Genomic DNA, 23142 nt, shown 5'->3' with positions numbered 1-23142 from the left:
GATGCGGTGATGACAGCGGGCACTCCCTGAGGCTTATGGACGTTGGCTGAACTCGTGTTAATACGAACTGGTATTTCCGTGAATGGGGCTACTACGCCGGCATGCGTAAAAAGTGCTCGGGTCACGTGCTCAGCCACATTTTCTTCCGTACAGAGTCCAGTGCATGCATGAACCGCTCTCGCCTGGTGTACATGCTTGTCGGCCTTATTCCCAGGAACACATAAAACCCCACTGCCAAAGAATAAGAGGGAAAGTGGCAAACAGCAGGCTGTAGACCTCGCTTTTAACATATATAGGACCGGGATCAAGCTGAGAAGCTCTTTGCAAGTGTAAAATACTCGCTTCCCAGGTTTGAAACAGCGGATGTTTGTTCTAATTAATGAAAATTGAGCGTAGAAGACTAACTGAAGAGTCGAAAACCAGGCATATATTAATTCCCTCGAGCTAGTTCATGCTGCTGCCTCTGAAGCCCCGGACACGCGCGGCTGGGAGCGAGCGCGACTACACGCCGCAAGCCAGCTGCCGCTCCGGCACACGTCCGAGGGCTTTTGCCCCTGCGAGGCCCCCGTCGCCGCCGGGCGGCCCCGCCCCGCCCCGCCCCGTGACGCGCGGCGGGCCGCGGCCGCGGGCCCCATTGGCTCGCGCGCCGCCGGTGCCGCCGCGCGCCTCGGAGACCTCCCTGAGGGGGCGAATGCGGCTGCCGCCCGCTGACGCCTGCCAAGATGGCGGCTCCCGAGGAGGGGGGCGCTGAGGCGCCGCCGCGCCCTCCTCCTCCCGCTGAGGACGAGCCCCCCGGAGCGGCGGCGGCGGCCGCCTGCGGGGCTCTCCTCGGCGCGGCGGCGGCGGCGGCGGGCCCGCCGGGGCCGGGGCTGCTGGCGGTGGAGCTGGCGCAGAGCCTGGCCTCGCTGGAGGGCGGCCCGGCGGCGGCGGCGGCGGGCGCCGTGCTCTACCTGCAGCCCGACGGGAGCCTGGTGGAGGGCGCGGGGCTGAGCACCGAGGAGCAGCGGCGGCTACTGGAGCACCTGGCGGCCGCCGCCGGGCCGGGGCCGGGCGAGCCGCCGCTGCAGCCGCCTCGGCGCGCCGCCACGCCGCTGGCCCCCGGGGAGCTGCGCAGGGTCATCGAGCAGGTGAGCAAGGCCCAGGAGCAGCAGAAGCCGCCGCCCGCCGCCGCCCTCCTGGAGCCCTTCCCGGGGCCGCCGCCTGCCCGCGCCGCCGCGTACCCGCTGCCCCCGGACGCTCGCCCGGCGCCGGAGCCGCCGCAGGCCTGCGGCTCGGCGCCGCCGCTGGCCAGCATCATGCACAACGCGGCGCAGCAGCTGCAGAGCGTGGCCCAGCAGGTCGCCCTGCAGCAGGGCAAGGCCATGGCGGCCGCCCGGCTGCTTCCGCAGAAGGTAACCGCGGCCGGGGCGGGGGGAGGCGCCGCCGGCCGGGGCGGGGGCGTGCGGCGGGCCCGGTAGCACCGAGAGGCTTTTCTTGGGGGTGAAACACGCTGCCGGGCCCAGGTCCGAGATTTACATATAAATATATATATATGTGTATAAAAATAATATATTTTTAATGTCTGTTGCAGCCTGCCTTTAGGTGTAGGCTCCAGCCTTGCAGTTGGAAGATAGCTTAGGAGAGCTGTTGTGTAGTGATTAAGTGATGGTGCCCGGGTAGATAACGTGTGTCCTGCTTGTGAAAGAGCCTTGGGCTTTCAGTCGAAGCTTTTTGTCAGGCAATCAGTTTGAGCTGAGGCAGCAGTCTGCATGAGGATGTATGAAAGGATATGAAGGAAATGATAACGAGGAGGCATATGTTACTGTTCATCCTAAAGTTTTCTTGAGCTGTGTACTTGTTACAAGATGTCCTTGATCTGGTATTTGGCCTGCATCATTCAACTGGCTGCAATTCTCTTGTATTTAGTTTGTTGAAGGTTATGAATCTGCCTAAGTAATCCCATTGACTCTGCTGTTCTGGAACAGGCCTGTTTGCAGGGAACAAAGCTGTAATGTGACCTAAGACCAAACTTTCAATGCTTTAGTTGAACAGCGGTCCCATCTGTAAATATTCAGGAAACCCCATAGCTTGAAGGGAGGGAATTCATGCTTTGATGTTAATAAAATGGAAAACTAATGATGTGTGTTGGTTTTATCATGCTTTCCTTTAAGGGCATGTACGTATGGTCTTAATAAATACTGTGTTTTTGTAATGTCAACTCCTCTCTTGTTTTTTTCCACAAAAGCAGCTGGAAGCCATTTGTGTCCAAGTTCAGCCAGGACAGATGAAGGAAACTGAAAGGCCGATGCCACCGTTGGCATCAGTCCATTCCAAAACTATAACGCTGAGTCAGTCGGTTGGTAGAAATTCTAGTTTATCTGGACTTGGTGTTATTAATCCCCAGATAATTAGGATACAGCCAGTAACAGGAACTGAGCAGCAGCAGCTATTCCTACATAGTTCCTCTGAGTCTCCAATCCAGTTGCTTATGCAGAGACCTTTACCACCTCATGGATCAGTGTCTGTGAACAAGATCCCCACGTGTAAGATGCTAAATGGACAAAGAACTACATGTGCCACAGTATCAGCTGCAAGGTCTCCAAATATTACCATGGTTGCAGCCAATTCAACAAATACTCTGATATCATGCCTTGAAAAAAAGCAAAAAGATGACAAGTTAAAAAAATCTTTGAAAGTGAAAACTCGTTCTGGACGGATTTCACGGCCTCCAAAATATAAAGCTAAAGATTATAAATTCATTAAAATGGAGGATTTGGCTGATGGTCATCAGTCTGACTCTGATGACTACTCTGAACTGAGTATAGAAGATGACGAAGAAGGAAAGGTGAAGGGAAAGGATGCGTTATTCAATTCTTATAATCTGAAACCCAAAATGTTTAAATGTCAGATTTGTGAAAAATCCTATATAGGAAAAGGAGGATTAGCAAGACATTATAAACTTAATCCAGGTCATGGACAGCTGGAGTCTTCACCTCAAGAAATACCTTTAAATAAGCCTAATGGAAGTATATTTGTGGACAATGCTTGTGGAATAGGAGAGGAAACTGCAAGCCCAGTGCACTCAGATTCCGTTGCTGTCATTCTAAATAATGAAAATGCACTAGCTACCAATTTGGAAGAAACTGTTGCTTCACAGGCTGGAGAACAGGTAAAGTATGTTACTCAGAAAAACTGGCAGCTTTATAGAAATTAGAATGGCAGCTTTATAGCTGCATACTGTACTCATTCATCTGATTTCCTGCTGACAGTATTATTAGTATTTTTGAAAAGGTTCCTACCTGCACGTAGGGACCTAAATGAGTGTCCATTCACTGGTATATGTCTATATTAAAATTTTGAAGTCTCACACTGCTCAGTAATATCCACCAACATACCAAAATTGAACATATTTCCCACTTAGGTGTTTTATAGGTCAAAATACTGTCTCATGCAACATTGCAAGAATAGTATTGTTGCACAGGCACATAAAATGTTAATTTGGTGTTCATTTTTTACTGGTTTTGTGACATACAGCTGTCATGTTGAAGTAAACCGGTCTGCATAAATAGCCACCTTCTCTGCATTCAAAGAAGAATATTGCATCTTTCAGTTATAGCCTTTAGCATGACAGACACTAAGACACTATCTGTAGTTTCTGTCCCTGAAATAGGGATTCTTCTGTGTTGAAACTTGTTTGGAATCCAACAGCGGACAGCAGTTTTTCCCAGAGTAAAGTTTTGACAATGATGCTTAACTTACCTGTGTGAACCAAACTGTTGAAATGTAATTTTGTGCGTCAGAAGCGACTTTAGTTACAATTCTTTTTCTGTGATCTTTGAAACTGGTCACTTAAAAATAAAGTATCTCTTTTAATATTGAAATAACTTTAACAGCTTGGAACAAGAAAAAGAGCTGATACAGTTCTCTTCTAGAGAATGATACTCTTTAAGATGTAGTAACATAGTATTTGTTACATTCTTATTTGTAAATAGGAAGTTGTTCTCAGAAACAGGAAAACTTGCAGCTCAAGGAATGAACATAGCAAACAACCTTCCCCCCCCCAACCTCTACGCTCTTTATCATCCTTAGAGAGAGAGAAGTGCAGAATACTCAGACTTTATTCTCTGTTTTTATTATTATACAGTTGTAACTTACCTCTGCAGCACTTAGTCTGGTGGGGTTATGAGGATTTAGAAAAATATTCAGAGAATCTCTTGTACTACTCCTGAAGGAAAATGCAGTGCTATTACCGAGTGCTAGACTGCTAATTTTCTGTTTTACCTATTATCTCTAACCAGCAAATACGGATTTTACAAATTTGCACTTTAACTCATTGATTTAATTACAGTTTTTGGTTAAGTAAATATTTTCTAGAAAGAATAACAGGCTTATTAAAACTGGTAAATTGATATAGACAGGAAGGCAGCCAAGACCCCCATGCTCAGCCTGGGTTCATGTCATAATTGAAACCAGTTTAGTTATTTAATCTCTGTATTCCTACTTACTAGAATAGTAGGGAGCTAGTGAACATTAGGATGAAGCTTGAGCTACTTCAGTACTATTGTAATCTGTCATCTCTTAAAAAATACTGGGTTATGCTTAGAAATTCTAGCTTGGTAGGGAAGAAAAGAGGCATTCAGTAAAAAAAAAATCACTGCTTTGAACAGTAAGTTTTATTTTCATTATATAGCTTGATTGTTTGCACTGAGGTCATAGTAACAATTTAAAAAATAGAAAATATACTTTGAGTTTGCCTTGTGGTCTTTTTACAGAAGCTACTTCTTAACTGTGCTCTTGGGGAAAACTGAGGCTTTTGAAACAGGTGGAAACTCAGGGAAAATGTTTGGATTTTAGTCACTGAGCTTGTCACTGTTTGTGACTTCTGGTTTTCTTAGTTCATATAGAATCTTCATGCTTTGATGTGGTTACTATGAAACTCCAACTTGTCTTTGATGGGTGTGATTTACTGCTAAGACTTATTTCTGTAACCTCTTTGTTCAGAGAGGACATAATTTTACTTCAAAAATATTAACATGTTTAACACACATAAGTAAGTCTTTAATCATAGTCCTTTAATTTCTGTATTTCATATGACTCTTCATGGATCAAAAAGGCTAACTTTACAAATAATGGCAAGTATATCTTGCAGAAGTAGCTGTGTTACTATGCGTTGGATTTATCCCCAACAATCTTTAGTTATGCATGTATCCAACTATCCAAGTGAAGACCTTCATTATAAAATTTTGCCTTCCTCAAAACAGTGTTTAAAATGGTGAATAACCATTTTTTTCCCTTTAATTAAGACCTGTAAGTCTGCAGAAAGCAGACACTTGTTGGCAGAACAGCAAAATGAGACCAGTTCAGGACACCGGGCACCTGTAACACCAAAAGGACCTGGAAGACCCAGGCGACCTAAGAGACGAGGCCGACCAAGGATGGGTGGAAGATCGAGGTGTTCTGGAAGGCTTAGCAGACCTGGTCAGTCCCCTTCAAAGTCACTTAGTAGTGTGTCAGCAGAGCGCAATGTATTCAGAAGAAAAGCTAGGTTAAAAGAGGTATGGCTCTCTTCTTCAATTACTTCCTAAGTATATATCTCCCCCCCCCCCTTTTTTTTTTTTTTTGGACAATTTGTTTTCAAGGATGTGTTTTCAGAAAGATTGCTTTTTGACATTCTTGTTTGCTGACAAAATGGTTGCCTCAGATATTTTCTAAGAAGAAAGTGTTAAGCTAGCTTTTAAGGAAGAAATTCTTCTGCTTCTGCCAGAACACAGGACAAAAGAAAAATGTAACCTTGGTCTAGAAAGGGTCTTTTGACAGTTAGATATATGCTTGGCTATTGTTTTTCTGGAGAAGAATAATTACTAGGTATTATTATGTATCTATCCCAACACAGTAGAAATAAACCCAACTGCAGTTGTGCAATATTTTTTTCCTTTAAAAAAGAAAAAAAAACAGCGAAGCTCTTGGGGGAAGATGGAGTGAGGATTAAAAATCCATGCAGCTTCCCCCCCCCCCCCCATTTGTTTCCTACGTATTGTAGAAGATCTTTTATGGCTACTAAATTTATTATTATTGCTCTTCTTTCTATATGCCTATGCAATAATTCGTGGCACTGAGCGTTGTCTGTAAATGTGGGTATAAACTGTTGTTGAGGCTTTTTTTTAGTTTACCTCCTCTTCTGGTGTTACATTTGCCTTGATTCTCAAAGCTGTTTAAACATACAGTATGTGTATTTAAAAAAAAAAAAAAAGGCATATTTGTTCCTAGCTTGAATTTTTAGCAGCCACTGCTTTATGGAACTGATAGCCTGCTATGTGTTGTCTTTTTAAAATACAAAAAAGAAATCACCCTGATGCAAATATCAGATACATGGTTTCTATAAGATACGTTTGCATCTTATTGAGAAGTAGTGACATCTTATGTTATGAATGTGGAATGCATAACCTTTGTAGGCTACTCTGCTCTAATAAACTCATTATGGCTTTTGACAGCTAATACAACAATGTGATAATGAAGACTTAATGGAGCTGGCTCTCCCACGTCTTACAAAGCTTGTAACAATATATGAATTTCTGTTGATGAAGGTGAGATTTTTTTTTTATGTAAAAATGTTAAATTATTTTAGGGAGAATGCTATTAATATACATAGAAAAGATTCCTTTAGAGAAGTAACTCAATTTCATAAGTTAATGTGTGCAGGATGAAGGTGTTTTATATATCACTTCTGTTCTGTATAGGCAAAAGGCTGATAGATCTGTAGATTGGAAGTCTTACTTTTTCCTGCCTCATTCAGTGGCATTTTTGAAGATAATGACTTTTGACTTGACTGTTAGTATTTTAAAATGTTGAACAAAACAAACTGACAGATTTAATCTTACTTAAAATATATAGAGAAAAAAAGTGTTGTTTTTTTTCTTGTTTGTTTGCTTATTTCTAGGTTGAAAAGGGGTATCCAGCCAGAGCTTACTTCCCGGACGTGTATAGGGAATTTGAAGAGTTGCATAATATGGTAAAGAAAATGGCTTATGATTACCTTAGTAGTTCTGATTTGTTGAGTTGCCAGGAGCCTGTTGAAATAAAAGATCTGAAGGTAATAAAGCATCCTACTTGGAACTGTGATTTGGGGGGGTTTTGTCTGTTTTAAATGTTGTACATTTTTACTTTTCTTTGATAAGCTTTATCATGCGGATAAAGTTATTTGAACAAAACATCTTTCTTGATAAACAAAAAATGGAGATAATTGTAAACAGTACAACAAAAAAACAAATCATGAAAAAGAAATCCATAATAAAACTACAGTTCTAGTTTACGGCAGAGCACACAACTAAAAATGTGTATATATAAAAAAAAAAAAAAAAAATCAGTTCCAGCAGTGCTTATTTCTGGTATCTGTGTGCATATCTAGGGTAGTATGAAGCTGCACTTTACTGCAAGGTGTGCTTAGCATTAACTCTTAATAGAAGTACACCTTAATATTTGATTAGGAAGAAAGTGTCTATATTTAAAACAAGTGGCCTTGATTTAAAGGGGGTAAGTACTATTACTGCAAAATGAGGACAAATGGAATGCTTCTGTGCAGTTCATAGTCATGCTAACAAATATGAAATGTAGTGAATGCATTAATTAAAAAAAAAAAGCAAACTATTATTTCAATAACCCTTTCCAGATTTACTGTTTATGTAGTTGTGGCTAGAAAGACACTGTGGGTTGTTTTTTGTTTTGTTCTGGTTTTGTTATGGATTTGTTTATCCTTTATTTGGTCTTTGTTCCTCTTGCTTGGAATAAAATCTTTTTAAATAACCTCTTCTTCATTTTCCCTTCTCCGTTTCCAGTAGTGAATAACACTGTTTTGCATATTACCTCCAACAAAATTTCTAAATGGCATGCTTATGAAGGCATATCTGCACTGAACTTGCAACATCCGCATACTGCTGTGAACTAGCATACGTACATATCTGCAACTGCTATGAAAGGGGAATGTACTTGAAAACTCAGGGTAGTAAAGGCAGAGATAAGATTCTGGTTCTGAGAACAATCGGGTTAAAAACAAAGTCCTGTGTGGACTGTTAGCAGTAGTTAGTATTTATTTTTCAGAATAAATCATGACATTCACCGATGTACAAAAAAAAAAGCTTTCTAGAATTACTGCATGCTCATCTGACTATTTTGTAATCAACCAACACTGGTACTTCCCTCTGGAGAACGGAAGTTGCATCAGTTAAAGGGATGCTGTCAGTATTGGTAGACCTAAAATGGAACCTACCTTTTTTCTTCTCTCCAGCATTAATGTGCCTTCTTAATATAGAATTATGTTCTTTAAAGAATAACAGCCTTCAGAAGCCATATAGTAGCATGCCTACATAAGGATGAAACAGAGGAATAGAATTTGGAAAAGAATATAACCTTTAACTACTAAGAGATTTTTAAACAGCAAGACTTAAATGTTTTTAAATAATGGAGAGCCTTGATGGTATTCTTTATTAAACTCTGTTCTTAGTAACTGACTCTGGATTCTATATATAACCATGGTACTCCTAATTCTTCTAAATTGGCCTTTTATTTTTCACCTTCAAATGAAGGCCATGTTCTGTTAACATGAAAGTTAGTAGAAAACATGGGAGTCTAAATACTTCATTGAGCTGTAATGATTGGTTGTCAGACTGGAACCCTGTGTAATTACTCTTCTAGTTCATTTTTAAGAAAATGAATCAGTATTTCACTGTTTATGTATTCAGGTTGGAGAGGCTAACTTTTTTTTTTTCTGTAACTGTTTTTAAAGGTTGCTGAATCACTAGGACTTACAGAAATACCCACTGGAGAACAAAAGATGCAAGGTGTAGACTCTTGTTCACAACATATAATTAAAATGGTTAGTGAGCAAGTGCCTGTGGAGATACTGGGACAAAAACGGTTAGCTGAGGTATGGAATACATTTGTGAAAACTTAAAAATGAAACCAAGACAAATTAAAGCTTGTTAAATTAATAATTCTTACAAAGCCATACTAGTATTATATGACTTGTATTAAAGTAAGGCTTTCATGGTGTTCAGAGTTTGTAAATACTTAAAGAAGTACTCTCCACTGTGGTACCATAGCAGAGCATCTGAATTAGCAGGCTGAAAGTGGCATTCAGGATAAGATCTCAGTGGTTCACATGTAATGTCATGATATAGAGAGGAAAGTTGTGTTAGCACTAGTAAATCCCCACCCCCTCTCCCCGTAAGAATGATCTTTAGATTCTAATAACTTGTGTTGGAGTAAATGGAGTAACCTGCAGTAGGCTCAGGTGTTGAAGTGGTTGCTCTGCTAATTCGGTGGTTGGCAGAGGTGCATGAAAACAGTTCCTTTCTTTCTAACGAGCTGGTGTACCAGATTTGGTCTGTTTGCAACTGTAGTAAGGAACAGTCTTTCTTTTTCTTGAAAGTCACATGTCTTTGGTCCTTCCTCTCAACTGTTCTATTTTTGTTTAGCCCAGAGTTGTCCCTGGTGGAGAAGAAATAAAACTAGCAATTTTCCCTTTTCTGCCCATGTTTAAATCTGTCAGCTGATCAGTTTTCCCATGTTAACCAAAAGATGCTGGATGAGCTGTTCATAGCCCTTTATTGAAGCTGGAGAGAGAGCTTATAGCAGGTATCATGTCCTACAGCTAATTACAATGGCTCACTGAGGCATTTTGATCTTGAAGCAAGGCTGGGTTGTTTCAACCAGATATCAGAAGTAATCAGGGGTATTTTGGAAAAGTGAGGGCTGTGTTAAATCCTTACCCTTTAGGAAGACCTTCAGTGATCTTTTCCAATATTGTCAGCTGCTATGGGTGGCAGCCAGTTAATTATCTCTTGTATTGACAGAGCTCAGGGGAGGAACTGTTGCCATCAGCCAAAAGGACCAAGTTAGAAGACGTAATGGAGAATGTGAATAATGCTTATGCCAGTCAAGATGAAGTGAAAGAAAAGAGTGGGAATTTGTGTACACTGTTTGAAAAAGATGGTAACCTCTTCAGATTTACCGATTCTCTTCTGTTCATGGAGGAGCTGAACAAATTCCTGTGTTCTTCAAGCTACTGTGGTTTTTGTCTTAAGGTTTAATTTCTCAACTTGCTTCCCAGGTCCTTCCTAAAGGTCCTGATTAACTGAAAAAAGCTTCATGGGGGGGGGAAAAAAAAGTGAGGATGCACTAACACCACAGCAGTAGCACACTTCTAAATGTGTGATACTCCAGTTATTGATACTACTGGAGCATTGGGACAGCAGTCCTGTCCTCCACTGTGTGCTGCCTGAATGCTTGCTGTCTGCACTCTCCCTTATAATGGAGGCAGCGCACAAGCTTCCTGTCGGCAGCGGGAGAGTGGAGGAAGAGGAAGCAGGCTCTGTCCTTCCTCTTTGTCCTAGCAGACTGCAGGAGCAGAATCATCAGGGCTTTACAGATTCTGGGGGAGGGCAAGAGCAGGTGGAGGCAATACCATATCCCATGGGAGATGTGGAAGTTGAAGAAGGGAATTGAGACACCATTTTGCATGACAGTCTTTTCAGGGTGCATGTCCTTTTTTTTCCTCTTCCCTCTCCCTTGTTCCTCTTTATTTCCCCCTGCTACCTCAGATTGGCAGGGTAACAGCAAAGAAAGATGGGTCCCCAACTGTAATCTCCCAAAGCTCCACTGGTCTTTTATTTGAAAGTGTTGCAGTTTTCAGAGGCATTACAATCAGGGTTGTGAAAGATTCCAGCTGTTGCCCTTCTCTAGGGAGATGCATACCATTGGCATCCTCTTGCTTTGTAACATCTTTTTTTGGTGTTGCTATAAGCTGCTTTGCTTTTGCCCTTTGTGTGTCTTTCTCTCAAGCTTTTTTTTCCCCCTTAGTTTATTTTTTCTTTCTCTGAGAGACTCTCTGCAAAACCATGCTTATTTCTTGTTATAATATGATTTTTGTCTGGGCTGTGATTTTTTTTTTTAATTGTTTATTTCATTTGCACCTGCTAGTAGGCCTTTTGCTAGTCTACAATACAAAAAGCTTAAATGGCCCATCTGAGTTGTTATGCCTCCTTTGTTGTACAGTGATATCTTTTGTAACAAAAGTACTTGTTCCTCTTAATCTTCAAGAATTAAAATTGACAACTCATGCTACTGCAGCTTAAGTTATTGTTTAACTGCCTGCTGGGTTTGTGAGAGCTCTTAGTCCATGTGAAATGATTGGTAAAGCACACTGATTTAAACTTCTAGTATTTTACCTGTTCTGTCACAGGCTGAATGAAAAGTGTTCCTGGGGCTGTTAGCACAGCTCGTTAGATAGGTAGTTACTTGATAATGTTTGAATCCCAAATGAGCTTGAATATCAACAGAAATTTTACCAAGTTTGAATGCGTCTGTCAATTTACTAATGGTTATGTGGATGAGGAGCTGGCGACTCTGTCTGTGGCATATTCTTTGTCTTTTAATGTTACTGGCTATATGCCAATAGAAATAATTCAGTTTCAGCCCAGGTTATCTTCAGAATTACCAGAAAAATGCTGCTTCTAATATAAAGTCCTTTGGTATGGAAATGTTCAATCGTATTTCACTATCTAAAAAATACCTGAAGTATTTTTATACTGTCCTTCTTATGGGAACTGCTGTGAAACTCTTCTAAGACACTTCAAGTTTACTAATTTGGGTGAGGAAAAGAGTGAAGCAGTCTAATTTTTCCTCCAAGATTATTGTAGAAAAATTACTTTTTTGGACTTGCAGTATTAGATTGTCCAGCAAAATGATATTTCTTTCACCTTTTCAGGTTTTAATCCATTAAATGGGGAAATCTTGCTCTCTGAAGATAGAGATATCACATGCTGCTCAGCTGGAAGCGTATTACGTACCGCGGAGGAACATAACTCACTTGTTGATTCAGAAGTTAGAATCAATGCTGAACATTCAGGTACCTTCTCTCAGACTGTGAAAATAAGCATGGAATATTCCCAGCCTGTAAATATACAGGGACCAGATATTGCAGGTGACACATCTCTGCTAAACAGTGAAGCTGTATTACCTGTTAGAGCAGATGGCTCACCAGAATTAGTTCAAGCACACTTTGTGAGAGAGAATACAGCAGGTGGACTGTCCGCTCCCAAACTTTGCAACTCTGTATCAGAGAATGCAATGGGCAGTCAGAGCACTAACTTGTCAATGAGTGAAGAAAGTGTTCACAATGGAAAATATCAGAAGCTGCAAGAAGAAAACCAGAATTTTGCAATTAAAGAACATTCTGAACAGCTTCATGATGCTGGTATCACTGAGGAGATGCAGCAACTTGAAAAAGTTTTTTCAACAAATGTTGTGCCAATAAACCATCCACACAGTGCTCAGACCGATTTGCACCAGAATCCTGTCCAGGAAGCCTCCTTGTCTGCTCATGAGAACCATGAAAGCCCTTTTGAAAACGTGCATGAATTTTCTTGTGGGCCAGGGGAACCACATGAGCTGGGGAATACAGTTACTGTAGATGAAACTGTAGCTTTTGAGATTACTGATGAGAGCCATGATTTTTTGTCTCAGGGACATGAACAGATTTTTATTCAGACTACAGATGGGCTTATTTTATCCCATCCAGACACTGCTGTTTTGTCTCAGGCAGAAGGCATTGTTATTGTAACTGATTCTGATGGTACTACAATGCATATTCGCACACCTGATGGGATACCTTTGGAAACTGTGGAAGCACTACTGGCAATGGAAGCAGATGGCCAAAGTGAAGATGTTCTGCTCTCACAAAGTGAATTGGAGCCATAAATTAGAAAACTGTATATGCTTTCTTCTGGAAAAGACTGACTATATAAAATGTATATTTTTCTAATGTGAATACTGAAATAATTGAAATTTAACTTATTTGTAAACTGTTTCTATGCCCTGTACTTTTTTATAACTTATGTTTATATAAATTTAGCAGCATTGCAACCAAAAATTCTAGAGATAACAAGATTCTATTTGCTCTTCTATGTGTTGGGGGGTAGGGGAAAATGGAAATCTGTCAACCTTAAAACTGTTGCACTATTCCCTTTTGTTACATAGTCCCTTTTCTCTTTAGCCATCCAAAATGCAGTAAACTGTACTGCTTTTTGGCAGTGATGTGCTGTGTACTGGCAAGCTGTGTATGGGTAAAATAAAAGCTATATTAAAAATACGCATTTTCTGTTCCACTGAGATTAAAGCTAGCTTCAATATTCATTAGCATCTAGCCTTGATGCACATAAATCTGCCTGGAAAAATGTGTAATTTCAAAATACCGTCCATACTTGTGCATTCTAGGAATAATGTGACAGCCTAACTCATCTCTCTAGTCTGCTTATATAACAATAGGCTAAGCATCCACTGAGTTAAAGACAAAAATAGCTGTTCTGGGGAGGCCTATAATTCCCACTGAACCATTGGAAATATATTCAAGCACACTTGCCTTGTGTTGAGTTGGTCACTTAAACCACTTCAAAACTTGCTGTTAGAAACTGACAGCAATGTGCAGATGCGTAAGTAGTGATCTGAATTGCCTTAATATCATAGCAAATTCTTCTCTTATAACTTAATCTTTACTCCCTGGTGGGCTTTTTTAATTTCTATTAACTTGTATTATATTTATTTTTTTGGTCCTCGAAAATTTCTTTCAGATGTTGCATCTTTTATCACATCTATGTTTTGCTCTTCCTAGTAACTCCATACTGCCCCAGAAAAGTTACCACGTTATCTACTACTATCCTGTATTTTTCTCTCATCCTTTCAATGGCGTAGTGAAATAGCTTTTGTTGTTTGGATGACAGTATTTCTGTGGACACTTCCTTGCAGCTGATACTCTTCTTGTTCAAGGATGGCATTGTTTCCCCCCTCCTCCCCCCGGAAGCTTAGCAGGTACAAAAGAACAGCATTAAATGACTACTAGCCTTATTTTTCTCTTGAGCTCTTATAGACTTTACTGAAAACTGGTAACACACCTGCATGTGTTGTCCTATTGCTAAATATATATGAAGCTATTGAGAGAGAGTGACAAATCAGCTAAAAGTCCCTGTAATATGCAGAAAAACTTCTTAAATCAAGTCTGAGTATTGATTTTTTTTTTTTTTCCCCAGGGCATTGTTACTGTGGAAAAATTGATTCTAAAACTGAATCTGAACAACAGAGAGAGTGGACAGCTTAGAGATGAAACAATCTGTATAATATCCCTTTAACATAACCTTTTTTTCTTCTGGTTGCCTAAGTAGAAAATTAACTTATGATTAGCCAGAAAATTGCATTTTTTGCATGGATCTGAAAGATATTGTCATATTTTAGTGAGTTGCTCTTATCTTGTTGTGTGTTTGTTGGTTTTTTTTGAGGAGGTGGTAGTGGCAGGGGACAGAGACATACCTTATACATGAAGGTACCATACAAAGAAGATTTGCTGGTCTTTCATAGTCTTTGATTACAGTGAACAATAGTTTCCTATTATACTTTTTGTACTGGCTGTCTAGATCTGAGGGCTCCAAATATAAAGATGAATTTCCTAGAACTGTTGTATGACAAAACATCCTCTTCTCTGCAATTATGACTTTGCAGTAATCTTTCTCTGTCCTATTGCTGTCAATGAGCAAGGAGGTTTGCAAATATGAAGACTCCTTGCTGAAGAGCTTTTCCTCTATGGAATAAAAATGATCCACAATTTCCACCTGTGTAGAAAATAATGAAATTTTCAATTCTGCTTTTCCTATTGATTTGCACATGCTGGGAAATACAATACAGCTACTCTTATCTTAAAGGAAGAATTCTGTAAGTGAACCAACCTTTCCTTGCAAAATACTTTTCAAGTACGCAAGTGTTTCCATAGTGACAAGGTCTGTTTCTACTCAGATAAACTGAGGTGGCTGCTAAGTAGATAGAACTCTTGCACTGAAAAATAATAAAAATAACAAAACTATCCATAACATTGTCCTACTCCTTGAGTTATAGTAGAATTTCTTCTTAAATACTAGAAATTTGGGATAAGAATAGAACACTATTAAGCTGCCTGAAACAACCCCTTTGTTGATCAGAGGGAATACATGGAGAAAACTTTTCCAGTTTATGTCTCTCTGCTCTGTTACTGCAGGCAACTTATATACTCCCCTTGCCAAGCTTATCAAAATTCAGCTTCGAAGTAGTTAAGTGACCCTGCTTTTCCTATCAGAAACCTGTTCCAGATCTCTGACTGTTAATTTTCTAATGTCAAACCACAGCCACTGTGGCCATTTCATAGTGGTGTGCTTTTTATGCACATGTCTTTTAGTTGAAATACTTCTTTTTTTCAGGAAGAATCAAGGGTAAACATCTGTCAGGACACAGAAATGAGTCGACAGCACTTAGGAATGCTACATAATTGTGCAAAATGGGAGACCGGAAGCAACAGTTTATACAGGAATGGGGCGTAGAGGCAGTCAGTAATAGTAAATGGGAGGAATTTGGATTATTAATCATAGTGAAGGAAGATGAAGGGCTAAATTCATTGCACATTAGGGATTTAACTAAACTGATGAAATGCTGAGCTGGGTAGTTTCCAAGTTGTAATACACTTCTCTGAAAAGTGCTAATTTGCAAGATCAGCTAACAGTTATTAAAAGCTTGGTAACTATAGCAGCTTCTCCATGTTACCCGCCTCTGACACAGTGGTATGCTACAGTGATTATTACATCTTTAGGAGAGAAAGCAAATAAGGGTATTGAATTCCTTTGAATGTTTAGTATTTGCATTTATTCAGCTTCTCCTAAACACATTCTCTACTCTCCTTGCCAAAAAAGACAGGGCCTCATACTTGAGTAGCAGCAGGAAAAAGAAAAGCAAGAATTTGAGCCAATAAATCTTTTTATATACATTGCTAACCAAAAGATGGTAGTGACGCACCTTTAAAGGAAAAAAATGCTTAACATCAGCAAGAGTTATCCAAGGAAAGGCTTACTGAGCTCTATGATGGGAAGCAAACAATATTGCCTAAGGACATGGCTGAAGCAGGGCTTTATTTTTTATTCACTAGAAGCTTTCATGAAACATCTCTAAAAGAAAAAGGTTACAAAGGTTACAAGGATTAAAAGAGACAAGACCTTTTCATATAACGGTTGTGGCACAGTGATTTGTACTAAACCTGCCAAATGTACTAGTTCAGGCTTGGATCACTCTTCAAGTGTCACAGGGTAATCAAGCCAAACCAGAATGTACACTACTGCCTGTAGCAACTTCTCAGGACCACACGCCAAACTATCATAACAGCATCAAACGACATTCCTACAAGATTGCATGACATGGACACCTCTCTTTTAGATAACAAGCTATACAAAATATGAATGCAAAGCAGAGTTGGTGACATACTTAGAAATATTAATTACTGTTAAAAATTGGGGAAAATTATATCCCATCCACTTACAACTTAAAAGCAAATGTTTAGGTTTGAGCTGTTAGCTGCTGAAGAACAGCTGAGCTATTCTGCCCTCATTAAGATGGAAATACTATCCAGCATTTGGTCATGTTTTCCTCAAAAATCTATGTCTTCATCTCAACTGAATGCTCTAATCATGAAGCGGCAGAGTCAACCTGTTGGACCCAGAACTTTTCTTGTCACTGCTGCACCACAGCCAAGCTTTATATGGATAAAGCAAACTAAAACAGGTTGTCCCATGCAGAAAAAAGAATATCAGCTGAGACAAAATAATAAATACAAATAGCGAAAAATATTTTTAATAAGTTTTACAAAAATTCAACATACTTCGTGAGCCTTGCAAACTTGCCATTTCAATTTCATGCAAGTATCTTCAGAAACAAGCCAAGTAACGTCTGCAGTCCTAGCACTGTCTATGTCCTGTTTCCAGGAGCATGGATTCTAATAGTAGTTTGCTGCTATTCTCAATGTAAGGCTGGTATAACCATGATGATAAATAGACCATCAACAGATCCTGGTCAGCAGAATGAGCAATATCTTGTACAATTGTTTGCTTGAGTTGTAGCTCCTTCTTGTACATTTCAGAGAGCTTCAGAGAGACCTCATCTAAAACAGATTGAAAAACTAAGCACATCAATCCTAACAGATCAACAGTTCCCTAAAAGTTAAATTATATGTTAGCCATTAAAAAACCCTACTTAATATACGAGCTCTTCCACATATTTTTTTAAAAGTCAGACACCTGTTTTTTTTACAGCATTAAGAATGTCTGCAGACTGAAATATAAAATGCTAAACATTTTCCTCATCTTTTGGATATATTTTAAACACTTCTGGTTTTGATATAAACCTCCTTTTAATTCTAAAAATAAGCATTGGTGGTATATATATAAGTGGTATTGGGTCTCAAAATCTGCTGTAAAATTAGCAGTTACTATAGCTATTCTTTTCAATAACTGAAATTTAGTCTTAAAATTTTGTAATGCTATTTTGAAAAATAAACTTCATATCTTGGAGACACTAATAACTTTAGCTAATCTAAAGGTTGTCCTCACATGCTGTCATGCACTTTAGTAATGCACGATCACTAGTAAATGATACCAATGGAGTGAAGAATAATGGTAAAACAAAACAAAACAACAGATCAAAATTGAACTGCCCAATACAAAAAGCAATACTGTTACTAGTTTTATGAGTAATACCGGTAGGAGCTTTTAAATATATTTATATAATGATCTCTTTAATTAGCTGACTTTCTAAAAAATAACCAAACAAATTATTTTAAATGAGAGATTGATCTTGTGTTTCTAACTTAGACAGAACCATTACTATTTTCAGGATGAACTAGTCATTCAAGGAGTACAGAGCATCACTAAATGATTCAGTCACAATGGGTGTTTTGATAGCTGTTGTCTATGTCATGGTCACCCTTTTAAGCTGGCAGAAACCAAAACATATGATTCCTGCTAGCTTGTGGTTGTGAAGTAAGGAGCAGGGCTACATAAAAAAATGAGTTCCAGTCCACCAAAGCTCCAGTTGGTCTGCATGCAGTCAGGCTTCTCTTGAATTCAAACAGCTTTAAAACTGCAGTAATACAGATTGGGAGGCAGACAGACTGGAAGTCTGGCAACTTTTTGTCATTCCTAAATTTTTGGAAAAATAAAAGGGCCTATTTCTTGCCATCAAGTGAATCCTAACAGTACACAATAACTGAATGCTTCTTTACTTGTCTTGACTGACATTGTGGTCAGAGGTATTTTTCTTTGACTGCCTGACAATTAACTGAGGTATAGCCTGCTCTTTGCATCCAAGCATATAATTTCAGTGTCAAGTAACAAGGTAGTTTGTAGACTACAGCTTAATACTACCAAGTTGCAAATATGTCTCTCCTTACAAAGGACATGGCTGGTACATACTGGACACTGTAAGTTGCTGACAAGCTTAGTTTTAACTGGATCAGGATTTATAACTACTGCTGTGATTGCTGCATGTCAGACAATGCCCAGCAATTCATAAGAGCAGCAGTAAACCTAAGCCAAGTGACACACTCATGTGTTTATTGATTAGTCGATTATAAAAGACACAGATTCTTTCATTCTCTCCCTTTCCCGCACCCACAGACACAGAGATATCCAAATAAACAGGTTTATTTTTCAGTCTTCCTGAATTAGATTACAAGTGACACGATGCATTTATCTAAGATGATCAATATTTTACTTACAGAAATATGGTGTGGGCCACGTGTGAAATAGGGGTGCTGTGCAATTCCCAGCTCCGTGGTGGAATGTTTCCAAGTCACAAATTCCTTTAGTAGTCAAAGACAGCTTTTCCATTTTGAGTTGTATTTTTGTCTGATAACGATGAACATGTAATGTTAACGAACATCTCAGCAACATTAGCCTACCATAATCTTAAACAATTTTTTTAAAACACATTCTTTCTGAAGACCCTGTTTAGACATAACATTTCTAACTCACTTTATAACTTCAGGCTGGGATCGGTGCTGGAATTTATATACAGATTTAATACGAGATACCCTAAATTTCCAAACACTACAGAAATGACTTACTGACTCTGATTTTGCATACTTTTTTTGCTTTCCCCATGTATAAATACATGAAAGTTCTCTCTCATTTTTTCCTCTCTGAGTTTTTCCTATAGCAATTTAGTACTGGGGAAAAACATCAAGCTTTCTATGAAAGAACAGGTGTGGCACAAGCCCTGTAAGCACATGCTTCTTAATGTTGCCATGCCAATATGACTTAAGTTTCATTTCAAAAGATCAGCTGCAGCTGTGGAAAGCAGCCCAGGCTATGACTGAGAATATATCTAGGTTCATGCAGCAGCTTGCTATGAAAAGGTCATCCTGTCCACTTCCTTTGTGTTCACCTGACTTCGTGCGTCACCTAAGGGGCCTAATATTTGGAAAAACAAAATGGACCTTGAAGACAGTACCTTTATGTCAAGAAGCTAAAATACAGATATTTATATAAATCCTTAAACTAGTATATGCTCATAAGAAATGAAAAATGTCTGTAGTAGCTGTGTTTAACATCCAATCTAACAAAGGCTGCTTATACTCCTATTACTCAAAAGTAATGAAGAATTGCATCAACACACTTGCTAGGCTGAATACAATACTATCTCAAGGAAAAGAATAAAACTCTGAAATTGCTGGTACTTTTTCCCCACAGAACAAAATTCAAGGAAAATCTAGCTGCTTTCCCGCTTATTCTAAATACTGGACTAGCATCTTTTCTGTATAAAAATGCTCAATAGAACGTTACACCAATCATCTTTTTAACAACCCTCCACTATGGCTAAAGGCTGTAAAAGTTACTTTTAAGTAAAATTTTAAATTACAATAACAATCAAAATAAGTTTATTCGTTTATGCCAACCTGACATAATTCCTGACAACGTATGCAGAAAGAAGGTGGGCTGCCATAATAATTTTCTTACTCTGTCCTTTAGGGAGGTGGGAGCTATAGCAGGGAAAATACAGCTAGGCAGACTAAAAATGGAACTGCATGATGTCTGATCAAAGCTAGCCGCAATAGATATCACAGCAGGTAAAACACTGTTCTGTGCTTTAACTTGTTTTGTTTTAAATGGAGGGAATATTCAGAATGAGAAAAAAGACAACAGGTGCAATTTTAGAACAGGTTTTTGCAGGAATCTGTTTCAGAAAATCACGTTATACATCACATTATAAAGGGAGCAGTAAATAATAACCAGAAGAGAGATGTAAAACCAACTTTCAGATTTACCAATCAAGCAAATAAATGGAGCACACTGGACTTATAATCATTCAGGTTGGAAGTCAAAGAACTATGATTAAAAATCCCACTTTTCTGTTTACAATGTTTGAGGTCATTTGCTTAAGTCATGCTTGGAAAATACAGATCAAAAGTGCAAAATTAATATTACCATATGCTTTAAGGTCTCAAGTAACTCTGCACAGCAACTATCCAGCTCTTCATTGTATTTTGGAGATGGCTTCTCAGACTCTGTGGCACTGCTATCACATGCTATCTCCAATTTGTTATCTTGAAACCTAAAACTGAAGCATAAGACAGTTCAAACCACTACATATAGGTTTACTCAGCTGCAGAGATGTAAAATTCATGTCATCTGAACCTACAAAATCTCTCTCTCACAAGCTGTACATGAGAACTCCTACATGAAAGGAGGTAAGTGACCTATCTAGCAATAGAGTGAGCAATTGAGCTGGTACCATAACCTTCAGAGGAATGCTGAATTATTCCAGAGCTCACACTCAAAAGAAACAGTTGCAGATGTTCAGATAACACTACCCCCAACACTTTACCTTGCCTCTCTGTTGGACACTACTCTCTCATAGTGACAGGGTATAATGTATGCCCAGGCCTCAGCTGGTCCAGCTGACAGCCTGGTGCCTCACCACAAACTCACCTTTGTTGACCGTTTAAGCAAAGATACTTAACAGCGAACTGAAAGCAGGTAAGGTGTAGGCACGTATCATATCCTGTCTCGCTGACTTTCCCATAGAAGCTGTAGTATACTTTGACAGAGGGAGCAGACAGGGGGGGAAGCAAGATCTGACAGCTTTACAGCAAAATATCACAGAGTTTGTCCATCAGAACCCTGTCAGTCATAGGTTTTCCTTTAGAGCCTGAAGATAGTATCTCTACCAAAAGTATTATTTTGTTAAATCTTCACTGCTGTAACAATTTTTTGTCTAGGTAAGTCATTGATTCTTATCTGAAATCTGCTGAACTCTTGCCCTTAGTGAAAACTGATGATATTGACTTCAGAGTAAACACACAGGAGAGTAAGGGAACTCACACAAGTAAAGATCATAGGATTAGATTCTAACTTTGTATGTTAAGTAAGTATTTCAAATATCCATTATACCTAACTGTGCATATATCAAACATATTTTTGTTTCTTGCAAATACCATTAGTTCATGAGATTATTTTAATCTTTACGAGACATTTAAGTCTTATTTGAATGTAAATATTTTACATAACTGAAAAGTGCAACTGCTCAGTTTGATCTAAGAGCTAGCTTATCCATTCTGCCATTTTCTTTCCCTATCTCCAAAAAACCTTTCTAGTGAAGGAAACGGACCGATTTCACAATAAAGGCAACCTCTACACTGTCTTTACTTGTATGTATCATCGGCATACTTACTGCTCACTGATTTTCATGTTGACAATTTTGTTTGCTGTAGTAAATCCATCATCATTCAGTCTCTCCCATTTCATCATTAAATTATGCCAGTCTGCTGCATTATCCTTAATCTTTCTAGCACTGACAGACAAGACAGGTCTTCTTGGAGTACCATCAGCAGGACTCTTTGCTATATAAGACGATAAAGAAAATGCAAGCTTTTTAAAAGACACAGCGATAAACCAGTGTGCTTTTGGGCAGTGGTAGGTGTCTGAATGTTTTCCTTAATTTACTGCTGAATACTGACGGGAGTAAAATGGAATTTACATCAATTTAACAATTATCTTTAATCATGCAATCAAACTCCTCAGCTCCAAGCCTTGCTATTAGTCACAAGAAAATCCCGCTGTTAAAAACTAAGCATGTTCGGCGATGCGGCACCACGACACGCACAGCGCGGCTCTGCAGCGCTCATGGACCCAGCGGCCTCCCGCCCGCGCACCGCTCCGCCCCGTTCCGGCTCTCACGCCAAACGCTGCCGCCGCGCGGGACAGTGAGAAGCCGCCACAGCGGCGCCCCCCGCCCCCGGCCTGCCCGCCTCAGCGGACATTTTGTCGCAGGGTCAGGAGGCGCCGGGGCCGCCGCCGCCTCCCCTCACCCCTCCCCCACCCAAGGGGGCCGCAGCCTCGCCGCGGCCCTCCCGCGGGCTCGGCGGGGGGCAGCCGAGGCCCCGGGGCGCGGGGAGAGGGCGCGGGGGCGGCCTCACTCACCGGCCATGGCGGCCCCGCCCCCGGCCCGCCCCGCCGCGCTCACGTCCGGCCCCGCCCAGGCCCCGCCCCGCCGAGCGGCGCAGGCAGCCGGGGCCGCCGCGGGACCTGCGGACGCCGCGTTTGCTCCTTCCTTGCGGCCATGGCGGTACCGGGCCCCTGACGAGGTGAGCGGAGCTGCGCCGCACGCTCCCCCGCCCCCCCGGCTCTCCAGCGGGGTTGTCGGCCGGGCGCCTCCGCCTGTTGCGGCCGCCCGAGGGGCGGCTGCGCCGGGCCGGCCGCTGCTCCCGGGGCTCGGGGAGGGGGGAAGCGAGTCGCCTCGCGCGTCTCTCCGCGGCAGAGGGAGCGGCCGGGGCGGCGCTGGCCCGCGGCCGCCTCCGCCGGCGGGTGCGCGCCTGCCCCGTTTCCAGCGGCGGCCGTTGCGGGGCGCGAGCGTTGGGGGGGGGGGCACGAGCCGCCTCCCGCCCCTGTAACGGTCCCGCCGCCGGCGGGCGCTGCGTGGGCTTAGCCGCTTATCCCTGAGGTGAAGCTTCGGCTTCCCGTGCCGTGGGTCGCAGCCGGGGCTGGCGGTGGCATCTCGTGCGAGCCCCGGGCCGGAACGGGGCTGGGGGCTGCCGGGAGGGCGGGCGCCGCGGGTCCTCCGCGCCGTGGTACCTCGCTGTGCGTGACTAGTCGCGGCCTTCACGGTGCTGGCGGGCAGCGTGGCTGAAATGAGCCCTTGGAAGCGTCTGCCAGAGTACAGAAATGCCTTTTAAGGATGGAGGTTTTTGTAGGGAAACCAGGTATTCTGCAGTCAACAGAGCAGCAAAACCTAGTTTCCTATGTCCCCATAGTCGTCTTCCTTCACATACAT

The 23142-nt window shown here is 41.1% G+C and overlaps 3 protein-coding genes across 8 annotated transcripts in view; 2 read left to right on the top strand and 1 right to left on the bottom strand.

The window, feature by feature from the left end:
• The first annotated feature begins 610 nt into the window (after window positions 1–610).
• Window positions 611–13123, top strand: ZNF839 (zinc finger protein 839). Of its 2 annotated transcripts, none has more exons than XM_026111326.2 (8): window positions 611–1391; window positions 2228–3148; window positions 5283–5534; window positions 6471–6563; window positions 6917–7069; window positions 8759–8899; window positions 9828–9966; window positions 11741–13123. In XM_026111326.2, the coding sequence occupies exons 1-8, from the start codon at window positions 723–725 to the stop codon at window positions 12730–12732; spliced, it is 3360 nt and encodes a 1119-aa protein (XP_025967111.2). In that variant the 5' UTR covers window positions 611–722; the 3' UTR covers window positions 12733–13123. The 2 variants fall into 2 exon arrangements, with proteins under 2 accessions (XP_025967111.2, XP_025967109.2); XM_026111324.2 differs by having other exon boundaries at window positions 2225–3148.
• A 2809-nt stretch (window positions 13124–15932) lies between these two features.
• CINP (cyclin dependent kinase 2 interacting protein) lies at window positions 15933–22348 on the bottom strand. 3 transcript variants are annotated; one of them, XM_026111316.2, is made up of 5 exons: window positions 22293–22348; window positions 21544–21712; window positions 20298–20430; window positions 18590–18719; window positions 15933–16975 (listed from the first exon to the last, which is right to left on the bottom strand). In XM_026111316.2, exons 1-5 carry the CDS (start codon window positions 22297–22299, stop codon window positions 16773–16775), a joined length of 642 nt encoding a protein of 213 aa, XP_025967101.1. In that variant the 5' UTR covers window positions 22300–22348; the 3' UTR covers window positions 15933–16772. The 3 variants fall into 3 exon arrangements, with proteins under 3 accessions (XP_025967101.1, XP_025967100.1, XP_064368135.1); XM_026111315.2 differs by lacking the exon at window positions 22293–22348 and adding an exon at window positions 21976–22130; XM_064512065.1 differs by lacking the exon at window positions 22293–22348 and adding an exon at window positions 21902–22064.
• The window catches only part of TECPR2 (tectonin beta-propeller repeat containing 2), a 44157-nt gene continuing 43246 nt past the window's right edge, over window positions 22232–23142 (top strand). For all 3 annotated transcript variants that reach the window (XM_026111318.2, XM_026111317.2, XM_026111319.2), the window contains exon 1: window positions 22232–22456. In XM_026111318.2, coding sequence (XP_025967103.2) covers window positions 22298–22456 — 159 coding nt within the window. In that variant the 5' untranslated portion in view covers window positions 22232–22297. The remainder of the gene's footprint in view (window positions 22457–23142) is intronic.

Source organism: Dromaius novaehollandiae, chromosome 5 (genome assembly GCF_036370855.1).
Source record: "Dromaius novaehollandiae isolate bDroNov1 chromosome 5, bDroNov1.hap1, whole genome shotgun sequence".
Lineage (NCBI taxonomy): Eukaryota > Metazoa > Chordata > Aves > Casuariiformes > Dromaiidae > Dromaius > Dromaius novaehollandiae.
The sequence above is the reverse complement of the archived record's forward strand: the minus strand, read 5'-3'. Positions and strand labels throughout refer to the sequence as shown.

Coding starts and splice junctions, on each gene's coding strand:
- CINP (XM_026111315.2), bottom strand. CDS start 21,997: ATGAGCGCTGCAGAGCCGCGCT. Junction 18,720..20,297: donor TTGAGACCTTAAAGCATATG/GTAATATTAATT, acceptor CATCGTTATCAG/ACAAAAATACAACTCAAAAT. Junction 16,976..18,589: donor GTGGCCCACACCATATTTCT/GTAAGTAAAATA, acceptor AATCTGTTTTAG/ATGAGGTCTCTCTGAAGCTC.
- ZNF839 (XM_026111324.2), top strand. CDS start 723: ATGGCGGCTCCCGAGGAGGGGGGCGCTGAGGCGCCGCCGCGCCCTCCT. Junction 3,149..5,282: donor CTTCACAGGCTGGAGAACAG/GTAAAGTATGTT, acceptor CCTTTAATTAAG/ACCTGTAAGTCTGCAGAAAG. Junction 6,564..6,916: donor ATGAATTTCTGTTGATGAAG/GTGAGATTTTTT, acceptor GCTTATTTCTAG/GTTGAAAAGGGGTATCCAGC.